The 13,681-nt window shown below is 35.4% G+C and overlaps 1 protein-coding gene and 1 pseudogene across 1 annotated transcript in view; both read left to right on the top strand.

Annotated features, from left to right (window-relative positions):
* Positions 1 to 4,274, top strand: part of LOC107681712 (discoidin domain-containing receptor 2-like) — an 18,473-nt pseudogene extending 14,199 nt beyond the window's left edge.
* An 876-nt stretch (positions 4,275 to 5,150) lies between these two features.
* LOC107681714 (xenotropic and polytropic retrovirus receptor 1 homolog) overlaps positions 5,151 to 13,681 on the top strand; it is a 29,686-nt gene continuing 21,155 nt past the window's right edge. The window contains exons 1-2 of the mRNA XM_016478030.1: positions 5,151 to 5,569; positions 12,058 to 12,109. Of these exons, the coding sequence (XP_016333516.1) occupies positions 5,501 to 5,569; positions 12,058 to 12,109 (121 nt within the window). The 5' untranslated portion in view covers positions 5,151 to 5,500. The remainder of the gene's footprint in view (positions 5,570 to 12,057; positions 12,110 to 13,681) is intronic.

Below are 13,681 nucleotides of genomic sequence, written 5' to 3'. Positions count from 1 at the left end.
ATCTTAAAGATTCCTAAATGCATCTACTTTCGGAAGGCCAAATAAAGTGCTTTTGCTTTCGCATTGAAACACACAGCGTCTCCCTGACATGGCTGCATCAACACTAACTGCGGTTACTGAAACCAAGCCTTCTTTCTTTGCGTGTACATTTGGGCAGGCATTATGCAAATATTTCCACATAGTGAGGTAGATATGTGGGGGCGTGTTAGAACGAGCCGTTTTAGGGGGGCGTGGCAGAGTCTTAACTTTGATAAAGAATATCTCTTTGGTTTTGAGACTTTAGTCTTTGCAACTTCAGGGATCTTATCTATTCACAATCAGCTTGTAACACTCCAAAGAGAAAGGAAAACTTGAAATCGCATCATATGACCCCTTTAAAAAAAAAATAATAATAATAATTTGATATAGCCAAATTTATTGTTTTTCTTAAATTATATTTATGGTTTGATTCAAACATTAAATTAACTAATTTCTTTCATACAAAGTAGTTTATTTGATGTTTATTATTATATTATTATTATTATAAAAATAATAAATATACTGTATTTTCTTTAGACTCAAGCCAAAATGTTACTTAATGTATAATATTTTGGGGGCTTTTTAACACTTAATGTCATCTTAAACAAACGCTAAATTAGCAATAATATGAGAGTAGAATTTGTAAAAAATAAATATAGATAATTCATTTATATTAATGCAATATAGCAGGGTCAAAAATTAACTTATTTTTTGCCCCCTGGAATTGATTTCTTTAGACTCAAGCCAAAATGTTACTTAATGTGTAATATTTTTGGGGCTTTTTAAAACTTAACGTCACCTTAAACAAAAGCTAAATTAGCAATAATATGAGAGTAGAATTTGTAAAAATAAATATAGAAAATTCCTTTATATTAATACAATATAGCAGGGTCAGAAATTAACTTAATTTTGCCCCTGGAATTGATATCCAGTGTCATTTTTTTACATTTGTGAGGACAGTTTTTATCACCGCCTTAATAATGTGTTGTCTTTAATGTCAGATTTAACCACCTACTTCAATCAATCAAAATACTTTATGACAATAACAATTGACTGTTTAAAACTGTATCTAAATTATACGTTTAAAAAAATAGGAGCTAATATGGCTGCAATATTATGACAAAAATCGTCAATTATTGCTCTTGATGTTGTAATAATGATTATTAATGTCGATTAATATAATACATATAAAACATTTTTGCTTTTTGTGTCTGTGTTTTGGGGAAACGGCTCTTCATATATTCTGGCTCTGGCTTCACAGACAAACATGTTGTTCCGTGATGTTAGTCTAGTCTAGTGCAAAAACTCCGTCATAATCACTCAAGCTATGAAATGAATCTTTCATTTACATCTTATTGGCACTGTGTTGTTTATGATGAGGGAATTCACAAGCTATTAAATCAATGAGCGTGCACTCTCAACAACAACTCCGGAGTTTTCAGCACTGACTAATCCAATCGTCTCTGATTGGCCATTGCATTCCTAAGATCAACAGAAATGCGCGTGATTGGTCATAAGGCTTAAAGGGATAATTCACCCAAAAATGAAAATTTGATGTTTATCTGCTTACCCCCAGGGCATCCAAGATGTAGGTGACTTTGTTTCTTCAGTAGAACACAAAAGAAGATTTTTAACACAAACCGTTGCAGTCTGTCAGTCTTATAATGGAGGTGAATGGGAATCACTGCTTTGAGAGTCAAAAAAACATAAACAAACAAAACCAAATTAAACCCTGCGTCTCGTGACGATACATTGATGTGTAAAGACACGAAACGATCACCAGCCGTTGCAGTCTATCAGTCGTATAATGCATGGCAATGGTAACAAAATCTATGAGAGTAAAAAAAAACATGCACAGACAAATCCAAATTAAATCCTGCGACTCGTGACGACACATTGATGTCCTAAGACACGAAACAATCAGTTTGTGCCAGAAACCGAACAGTATTTATATCATTTTTTACCTCTAATATACCACTATGTCTAACTGTCTTTGGGCGCGCGGGCGGCATCTGGTGCGTGAGGTGTGTACGCGGCACGCTCTGGCATAGTTTACGTTAATGGGTGTGTTGGTTGGAGTTAAAAATCATCTTTTGTGTTCTACTGAAGAAACAAAGTCACCTACATCTTGGATGCCCTGGGGGTAAGCAGATAAACATCAAATTTTCATTTTTGGGTGAACTATCCCTTTAACACTGCAAAAAAAAAAAAAAGTGTGAAAGGAATTTGCTGCAGTGTGAGTGAATCAAAATGTAATTCCACAAATAGATACTTTTCATTAATTTTCACAATTCTTTTTTAACGCAACAGCCGAAATCAATTGTTTAATTGTGTAGGGGCACTTTTTGCCCCATTTATCTTGAATTTGTGGGGCATTTTTGTTCATTTTGGTAGCATTTTTGCCCAAGCCCCCATTAATTTCCAACCCTGCAATATAGTGCGTCCTATTTTCTATTACTCTTTTTTTTTAAAGTATGATGTCTTACATCATATGCATCATCTTTATAATAATAATAAATGTCCTCTTTTCTGTTAAGAAAAAAAACACAGAAAAATGAATTAATCCCACAATAATTTCTGCAGTCTGTAAACTAGCCAGTATGCGTTCTGCAAATCAACACTCTTTTCTATGGGGAGTGTTATCTGCTTTTACACAAACTGCACAAATCAGGTTTAAAGAGGAAACCTTGATTTTTGCTTAGAGACCAATAAAACAAATGCAGACGCTCCACTCAAAAGTTTGTTTCTTTGACTTTAGTGCTATATTCAGCGTCTCCTAAAGCTATATGAAAGTTTTGTTTAATGAACAGACCAAACTTTAGGATAAAATATTGTAAATGCATTTTTTTTTCTCTGCAGCTACAGAACACTGATCCGCATGGCCTCTCAGATTTCCTCGGGAATGAAGTATCTGTCCTCCCTGCATTTTGTTCACCGTGATCTCGCTACACGCAACTGTTTAGTGGGCACAAATAACACCATCAAGATCGCCGACTTCGGCATGAGCCGCAACCTGTATCGTGGGGATTACTACCGCATACAGGGACGAGCAGTGCTCCCCATCCGCTGGATGTCCTGGGAAAGCATCCTACTGGTATGTCTTTCTGGAGTCAAATTTGTGGGGCCACAAACTCACATGCTGCTCTATCATTTTGACCATCTGTGTTTCTACAGGGCAAGTTCACCATGGCCAGTGACGTGTGGGCATTCGGAGTGACCCTGTGGGAGATTCTGACCCTGTGTAAAGAGCAGCCGTATGCCCAGTTCACAGATGAACAGGTGATCGAAAACACGGGCGAGTTTTTTAGAGACCAAAACAAACAGGTGAGACTTGAGCATGCAACAATTATAACCTTCATCTATGACAACATTTTTACTTTTCAAACCGTACAAGATCTAGGAAATCACCAGAGACCTCCAGAATAAAAAAAAATCTCAGTAACACTACTTATTTAATAACAATATTCCTTCTTTAATGCTTAAATATGTCATTTTACACTTTATTAGATTTTAATGTTAATTTATGTACTAAATATTTTTTATTTGTGCATTGTAAATGACTAGCTCAAGAACATGTTAATTTAATTAACATTTTAATGGTTTATGTACTTATGAACTTTTTACCATCAACCTGCCATGGACTACAGATTAAAATGAGCCTGTATGGCTAAATCTGGCACATTAACGTGATGGTCTTAAGTAGTCATGTTAATTGTGCATTGTCCCTTTTAAACTAAAAATGGGAAAGAAAAAAAATATATTTGAATTGATTATTGTTTTTTAGTTTAATATTTAATATATTTTGTATTTTATTGTTAATTAACTATGTTAATTTAAATGCAATTTTATTATTACTTTTAGTATTTAGATATAAATATACAATTATTTTTTATATTTTTTAACATTTACATTTGATTACTGTTTGAAAAAGAGTATTTCTGCAGTACTTCAGTGTATTTTTTTAATTCTTGGACTGACATATTTATGCTTTGTTTTCTCCTTGTGCCTAAGAATAGCTGGCACTGTAAGGCGAGTCAGGAAAAATCCATGTAATAACTTGGAAAAAACTAAAGGTGTCAGTGCTGAGCTGTATTTTGAACCCCTCAGGTCTATCTGCCGAAGCCGCACTGCTGTCCTGATTCAGTGCACAGCCTCATGCTCAGCTGCTGGAAGAGAAATGCCAAAGAAAGACCCACGTTCCTGGAGATCCACAGCACCCTGATGGAATACCGTGACTAATTGAAAATGTAGCTTTTCCCCACACACATTCAGCAATTCCCAGACATGTAAGGGAAGCTCAGCTAAATGTAATAGCAATATCCTTCTTTTTCAGTGTAGATTAAAAATAAGAAAATCATAAATGTTGACCTATATAAATATGAAATATTATGTTCTAAAAATTAAATGGATGTTATTTTGTTATTATTTTTTGTTCAATATACTCTCTTTTCCTTTTGTATGTACAGTAATGTACTTTCTGTTCATTTTGCTGTTGTTGTCACTGTTTATTAAATATACATAATTGCTGACTTATTGGAGCAAAATGATTCTTTGGGGAAAAGAATAATCTTATTGCCTTTTGAAATATTTGTGTCTTTATGTTGATAAATCTTGAAGGGAATCTGGGAAGTGTCAAAGTACACTGGAATATGTTGGAAACTATTTACATGTCTCATGTCATTTGATCTTTTTACCAATATTTAACTCACATCACAAGTCAGCAAAATATATAACACTGTTCTAGTGGTTTTTGGATATTTTAATAAAAACATCTTACATATTGTGCCTTTAAGTATAATGAATGAATGAGTGCATAAATAAAATTATACATATATGCATACATACCAACATACATACAAAAGTTTTAACACACAAAACTGAGAAATAGGTGGGTGAAAAACAGACACTAGCACTGCTTTGTGGATTGAGCCTTCAGCCTTAGACTCTATTGAGAAACATGTCACTCTGTCAATGATAACGACACGACTTCAAATGCATATTTGTGCGACGAGAAACGTTTTGCCTTTAGGCCTGTTGGGTTAAGAATAGCCTGCCCTTGATTTCACATGTCTATAATTCACAGTAATTATTTTAAGAGGCACGAGCGGTCACACCGCGAGCTGGAAAACATCCTCTGTGGTGACGCGCCCGTGACGTCATTCTCCGATAATGATGGCGGCTGCTGGAGCCTCATCCTCAGATATCAGTCAGAGAAAACCTCTGTCAAGAGCTCCTTCAGCCCTCTAAACCACCGCTGCCAGCGTCCCACAGCACTTGAAAAAACACCTGAAGGGATAATGAGAAACACCGGGGACGGCTGTTTGAAAATATCGCAATATTTGCCCTGAATATGTATGTCGCGGAGCAGCGGAAAACAGCCGTTAATCTGAGGGTGATTTCACAGCTCGCGATGATTCACTGGTAATTTTCCAGCAGCGCGAGACTCTCCTCGGACAAAAAGCACCCCGAAATATTCGAAAAAATGAAGTTTACCGAGCACCTGTCTGCCCACATCACCCCGGAGTGGAGGAAACAATACATTCAATATGAGGTAAGAGCCGAAGAAAAGCAACCTTGAGCTATTTTACCTCAGACAGCTTCCATTCAGCTCACGAAACCGGTCTAAAGCCAGTCATCTGTCGTTATACTGTAGTCTTTGAACGAAAGACATCTGTATTTATGTGATTTAATGTCTGTCATATCTGTTCAGGGTTAGTCTGTAACTGAAAGCTAACAGCTGATAGCTTTAAAGCTAGTGTGAGTCTATCGTATATGAACGTCAGGGATGCAGGTGAATCAGTCCAGATGTTTCGAAGCTGCTCACGATCAGCTTTGTTAATATGTTTACTAAATAAAAATTCTAAACCTATAAGAAGACTAAATTAAAATGTCAAATTCAACATATATATGTAACTCAAATGAGAGTACCTGCTTTTCCACTAAATTCCAGGATGCAGTTTAGAGAACACAAATCTCTAAACAGTCAGTTTGGATATTAAATTCTGATTCATATCTCGAATACAAATAGTGTATCCTTAATTTTAGGATTTAGGAGTAAGAAAACTTCATATTTGAGAATTTACAGGGCGAACAAAATCATCAGGCTAATAGCAATGACCAAAATCAAGCACACTCATTTTTTCATCTCTACTTATTGCTTACATAGAACATTTAGGAGTGGCAGCGTGATAAAATTGTATTATTTTCCCCCACATTGCCATGTAGTCGTTATCTGCATTGTTTTTCAGGTCTGTAATTACCTATAGGGGTCATTCCTTCAAAACAAACATATATGGTGGTGATACAGAGCTTCAAAAAGCAGTGCTTATCAGGCTACATAATTGCATTATTTCACGTGAGCGCGTACGAGGCAGTTTTCTTTGTCTTCGACACTGGACTGGGTTAGAGTTGACAGGGCTTTAGTGTACTGCAGCTCCTTCAGGGTTTAGTGGCCTACACATAATGAGATTATTGCCTTCCCCTTGAACACTTGCTAATTAATTAGTCATCATCTCTTTTTGAGAGTAGTACACAGCGGATTGTGTTTGTAAGGGATTGCTGAATCCAATATAAATGATAGCAGAAAATAAACCGGTGACGGATTTGCTTTCTCTGTCACACTTAGGCTTTATAATTCCCTCTCACCTGCCTTGAGGAGAGATCAGTTCTGATCTCGAGGAGAATTTTTTTTCCACTCTATTTGGTAGCACATTTATTTTTGCCCGCTATGACTGGGCACTATGAATGTGTTGATTTGTTATGTTCTGTGACCTTTCTTTTGTGTCACACAGTCTTGACAAAGCTGATGTCTGCTTATTTAGAGATATGAGCGTTTCTGCTGATTTTTGTGTTCTGAGTGGGCTATCACATGATTCCTGACGCTCGGAAAGAGAAGAAAAATGTTTACTGTTTCAAAAAAGCATGCTGAAGTCAAGACTAAAGGCAGGGCTGCCTCAAAGTTTAAGACCTTTTTCTTAGTCATGGAAATGTGGTGTATGCTGGCCTGGGTGTAGAACTGTGCAGGCCTGCTGGTAGAACAAGTAAACATCCCTGATGCAGCTGTCAAGGCCACAGTCCGTCTGAGCTCATGTTTTCTTACAGGATTCTGTTTTTGCAACAGGCTTCTTCAGAATCTGCGTTGTACTGTATACTGCAGAACTGCGATGATGATTTTGTCATCACTTGTTGGACATCATTGTTTTTTGCGATATTTGACCAGTCAAAGCATTCTATAGTTGTTTTGTTCCAGCTCCACTCTTGGTATTTCATTTTCTTTTCTTCACTTAGGATGTGTTTGCACTTGTAGTTTGGTTCTTTTGGTCCGGACAAAAAATTAAATCATACATTTAGTCCTGATTCGCTTAGCATTCACACTGTCACTTTTAACACCTATCCTAAAAATAGGACACTGAAGGCACAAGGATACGTCACAACCTATTTGGACAGCTTTTATGACATACAGTATATTTTGCAAGCTTGCTGGTCATCCAAAACTGTTGCTGAAGAGCGTGATTAGCTGGATTATATGTGATTAGGGCTGTAGGTAAACTCTGCAGGACAGCGGGTCTCCAGGAGCAGATTTGATGATGTTTTTGTTTTTTTTATGTGATATCATGTCCTGTTTTTGGTGCATTACATTTTATATCTTTGGTCCGCCGCTTAGCATCAATATTTCAGTTGAACTGACTCACAGTTTGACTACCCTTTTCAGCGGGTCTCTGTTGGCTTGTTTGATGTGCACTAAAGTTCAGATGGCAGCATTCACACTTATTCAGATGAACCGCACTAACGGAGTTCATTTTAATAATTTTAATTTTGACCCAATAATTAATTTCAATTAAATAATTCATTTTAATTTTGACCCAAACCTGCCAAGTGTCTTGAAATAAAAAGTGTCACAATTTACATGCTTGCTTATGCACTATTCTGTGCCATTTTGTAGTAAAAGAAAGTAGTATTCATACTGAAGATTCCATAAAAGAACAAGTGCACTTTAAATACCCAGATGATGCACTTAATTAACTTAAAAATAAAAATAGATATTTATTTTTATATCACAATCTTCCATCATCTGGAAGAGGACAAAGAGTGTATTGCCCATCTTTAGATTTTTCTATGTGAAAGGAATGAAAATATTTGTTACATGAGATGTTTGGTTTCTTTTGTTTTTTTCTTTGTGATGATATTTTACGCTGACATTTAATAGCATTTAGCATTAAAATGCTTTTAATCTGGAGCCGTTTCAGAGTGATCTTGGAGTGAGAGAAAACTCTGACATTTCACACATGCTCTGATTACAATGCTGTAGTTCAGGAGTAGCGTTAAGTTTCATGCTGAGGTCCGTGACAAATACTGTGCTGAACATGGAGGAAATCCCACTGTAAGGAATTTCAGTGTGGTTCTATACTTAAAATTATTCACATTTAATCTCTTTTAACTTTTTATTCAAACAACATTTCATAAAAATACTCAGTGCAGTAATAATACAGAGAACCGTCTATGAATATGAGTTTAATGTAGCCCAGCTTGTCTAATTTTATTATTCTTTATTTTATTGGCTCTGTTTAATATGGAGGTCAGGTGATTTTTTTTTTTCATGGGTTGTGTTCTCTTTCTCTGTGATGTAACAGTGAGGCATGATAACTGATAGAGGGCAAGCAAAATATTGATGGGTTGTTATTGATTTGAGTTCCACAGGCAAAGTTCCTGCCTCTCTCACTCCTCAGTGCTTCTCCACTGGATGTGTATGACCTTTCACCTAGTGTGATGCATAAAAGCGAGTAAAATACCCCTCTTTCCACAATATCATTGCAGTTTTTCATTTTAAATTAAATCTTAATATTAATGCAAAGCATGCAACCGAATAAAGCAAATTTTGTCATAGTAAGTTAACATGTTTTTAAAATAGCCTTATACGTTTTCTGGTGATTATGCACTTTTGTGCTAAGATGTGGCTAGACGCATGTCATAATTACTAGTGGTGCACCAATCAGGAAATTTGACGCTGACACCGCAATGACAGCTCAGCCCCATGCTACTTTTATAAGCTATATGTAAAAAAAAAAAAAAAATGCATGGTATTAACATTTTGTGAAATATGACTATTTATACATATGTAGAAAACTGTTATGAATAGTTTTGTTGTCACTGCCAAAGACCATGAGTGATAGCAAAAACCAGAGATACAATGTAAATAAGGGATTCATCATGTAGTGTAGAAGGCTACATTTATTATAATAGGAGTTTTCGTGAGAAAACAGAAATCGCTGAGCTCATTCTTTGCTCACTTTGGTCGCTTTCTGCATGTCATCTATTCTGAATATTATATTTTTCATGCTGGTAAGAGCCCAGCATCCACAAAGACACTGCATCGTTTTCTGTGTTATAACCACATCTGAATGCAGTTGTGAATCCCCTAAATTATAGTTCCATATAACACCATGAGTCACTCCTAAAATTGCGACAATTAACAGTGATAACAATGGCAACGTCACTGTCTTGATTTGACGCATAAAATGGCAATAAACTTATTCACAAATGGTTCTCAGTTTGTGTTGGATTTGTAGCTACGTGAAGAATATGACATGACATTTCCCAATTTTTTTGCACTCATTTTTTTTTTTTTTATTAAAATTATATTTCTAATTTCTGTCGGTAAGTTTTAATTCTGTTAACCAACATTAATAATAGTGATTACAATATCAAGGGAAATAATCAACAATTATGTTTTTTTTTTTTAATGATTGTGCAGTTTCTTTTTTTTCTCAGCCTCTATCTGTGCAGTGATTATTCTTGAAAATGGGCACATTACAATTCACACACATTTAATATATATATATATATATTTTTTTTTATTTGATTTTATTTATTTTTTATTTTTTTATACGCATTTAGTAGGGTTGCACCGATATATCGGCCGATTTTTTTATTATTTTAAAGCCATCGGCATATCGGAAATAGCATGAAAAGGGCAGATACCGATGGTTTATTAATTAACTGCATGGAGACAATGAGTTGCATGTCTGTTGCATAATTCAAAATTTTTCTCTCTGCAAAATAATTAAATACTTGCCAAAACAAAAAATCTGTACAAAATATAGTTTGTCAGACAGCATAGTATGACCTATGCAAATGTGATGCTGACGCATCCAACCAGTGAAACGCTCGCGCTCAGCTGTAAATTCATCATAGGTAACGTTAAGTCGCAATGGAAATGCCCTGGAGTTAGTTTATCTGAGGATATGTCACGAACTGCCAATTAAGCATTAGGCCTACATTTAAGTGAAAATGAATGGCAGGTAATATGCAGCTTTTTGTGTGTTTGAAACCAGAAAAAATGGCAGGATCGTGTAGAACACGGATTCACACAAGTTCACATCACGCTCCTGCAGCGTTTCTGTAAACAGAGAAAATGGAATAAAACTATATATGCTACATAAAAAGGAATATATAGGCCTATACACGAAATATATTTCACTTAAATCATTAACAGATTAACAAAACGAAAGCAAAAAATTGTGCTGAGTTTGGATCATTGTAACGCGCGCTCCGAAGTTCATGGAAAGGAAAGCCATTTTCTTTATTTTGCAAAAGCTTTACAGTTTTGAATCGCGACTCACACGCACATACAACATATTTTTGCTAACTTGACATTGCAGCCTGTTCATTATGAAAATAAAATAGTTAAAGATACATAAAATGTTACACAGCTCAATTTAAATAGTCCGTAGTACAGTCTCTGCCGTTCAGCCTAACCACCGCCTCCAGATACGTCGTGAATATAGAACATTTGGATTTGTGCAGAATGAGAGAGGTAGGCTTCAGTTTCGTTTTTAAATTAATTCGTTTTGGCTTACAACTTTAGAGGATTTGTTGTGGAGAGAAGGGAACTAACATAGCCTAATTGTGTTTGTAATGTTTGTAAATATTTTGCTTTATTTACCGGTGTTTTAGCCAACATTATTTCTGAATGCTAATAATAAAATAATAATATATTAATAATAAAATGCGATGTACAGCCTACTAATTTAGGCTGTTTTTTCCTCTCAAAATGCTTATAAGAGTATCGTTTTTTTATCCATGCTGCAAACATTTTTAAATATCTTGAAAAAATAGGCCTACTTTAATGTCTTTAAAGCATTGACAGTATTTTCTTTTGTATAATACATTTGGACAAAATCTAGAAAAGATGATGCTGTATTGGCTATGACTAAGCGCAAGATAGGCTACCAGATCAAGACCTGCGTGTTTTTTTTTCTTCTTTTTGAGTGAAGAAAACGCTGTACTTCATCATTATTATTAGGGCTGCACGATTAATCGCATGCGATATTTAATGCGCATCTTATCAGTAAAGCCGGTTCTGTAATCAGCGGTAAATCTCCATCACCTGCGGGCTTTCACATTGAGCAGCATTAACTACACAGAGCCGTTGTTCACTGATGAGCAGCGCAAAAAATCGCGCGAATATGAACGTGGTTTAGCGCACAATATCGGTATCGGAATCGGCCAATAGTTGTTTGTTAAAATCGGTATTGTATCGGCCAAAAAAAAATCCCTAGTATCCGTAGCATTTAGTAGAGTTGGACTACACGTGTGTTATAATTTAAAAATATATTGGCCCAGAATTGTAGTATTATTTGTCAATCTCCGGTCACAGGTTTAAAATTAATATTGGCCAGTCGAATGGTGCATCCATATGGAAATGCTTCAAAGTCTCCTACGCTTGTATCTATTGTAACCAATGCTTTGTCCTCATTTTTTCTGATTCAAGGACACGATGTGTTTCTTACAGAGGGGATATCCAATTCTAGATTTGGACAAAGTTAAAAACAGCCATTTCCTCTATCTTTCTTTTAGTTTTAGTGCTTCCTGTTCTGTACTCAAAAACTCATGTCTTTCTGTCTCAGTCCGTCTGCATCCTGACAGGGCTTCCCTTGTCAGATAGAACGGGCTCAGTGCCAGTCACATGCTGCTGTGTGATATGAAAGTCAATTGTCTGACCTCTGGAAATGGTGTTTCATGTTCTTTTCTTCTCCACAGGCTTTTAAAGAAATGTTGTACTCGGCCCAGGATCAGGCCCCATCAATCGAAGGTAAATACATGAAATACATGAAAACATATTCTGGAAATCAGCCCATAAAAAATAGTGTAATTACCAGTTTACTGTTCGTTTTAAATAAATCAAATAGTTTAAAGTGGAAAATTTGGGGTTTTGTTGTCAAATTAGTTAAAACCCTTTGTTTGATCTAGGGATGGGCATTTTGGGAAATTTCTAATTTCGATCATCGTTAGGTATCAAAAATGAGTACTTGAGTACTTGGGGGCCGTAATGGAGATAATGAAACTATCTGAAGACTGTTATGAAAATGAATGTTCAAAATTAAAATATGACATGAAAACTAGGGATGCACGATATTGGATTTTTGCCGATATCCGATATGCCGATATTTTTCGAATTCATTTTGGCCGGTAGCCGATACCGATATATTTCCTTTTGTTTGGAAACAAGACCAAGTCTCTCCTATGTGGAAATTATAAGCAAATTATTTTTAATTTTGGTTAGTTTTTAACAAGAACTTATTTGTTGAATTAAATAAACAATAATGAAGTTCTTTAACTATAAATAAATCGCTGCATTTTTTTTTCAGAGATGCAGTAGTAACCTTAACATTTTATTTTAAGATTTAACATTTGTAGATGGTCTAAAGCAAAAGAGTTGTAAAAATTCTGAAAATCTTTTAGAGCTCATAATTTGCTTAAAAAATATTACATATTACACATTAATGAATAAATCAGTATATATAAAATTATTTAATTTACAAGTGTCATGTTTGTGATTTTATCGTTTTCATGTAAGCTATAGCTTCTGACCTTTAAATCAAAACATACTCATAATTTTATGACATCAATTACTGATTTATTTAATCAGAAACATATTCTAAATGTTATTTGTGTTTTTTACTTTCATTTTATTAGAAGTAGGTCAACAGCGCCCCCTACGGAATTAAAACTCCTTAACCAACAGGCATTAGGACTAGTGGTTGACCGATATATATCGCCAAGGCCGATATATCGGCCGATATTAGAAATTTTTCAAATATCGGCATCGGCCGATAAATGTTTCTGTTTGGCCGATGTGTTCGAGGCGGTACTTTTATTTTGACGGTTTTGAGAACGGCAGCGCCTGAGCGCACACCGCTCACATTTTTCCTCTTGTTCGCTGTCGTCGTTCAGTTCTGTCTAATATGGATAGAAGTCTATCTAATAACCAGATAGAACTGTTAAACAAAGGAATTAAATTGTATACAAAAAAGTATTATAACGATTGCTTTAATATTATTAGTAATAGAAAGGCAAACATTATAATACTTTCTTGTTTGCCGTCTGCATTCAGCAAATAGCGTCAGCAAATGCATTTATATAATTTAAACAAATCTTTGAATGACTAATGAACATTTAATCTCACAAACCTTGCAGACTTAGTCGAATCTAGTTGAGATCTTGTGAAGTTTGCATTTGTATCCTGCATGACGGTCGAATTGAATGCTGGCAGGAGGAGAGTTCTGCTTGACTGGAGACGCAGGATCGACAAACTTTAAACTAGTGATTTCAAATTATGCTGCACTTTATGCATTTGCCCACTGTCATATTCATGTCATTTTCA

The sequence above is a fragment of the Sinocyclocheilus anshuiensis genome, unplaced genomic scaffold, assembly GCF_001515605.1.
Source record: "Sinocyclocheilus anshuiensis isolate Anshui unplaced genomic scaffold, SAMN03320099.WGS_v1.1 scaffold436, whole genome shotgun sequence".
Lineage (NCBI taxonomy): Eukaryota > Metazoa > Chordata > Actinopteri > Cypriniformes > Cyprinidae > Sinocyclocheilus > Sinocyclocheilus anshuiensis.
Note: the sequence above shows the minus strand (reverse complement) of the source record. Positions and strands in the feature narration are given on the sequence as shown.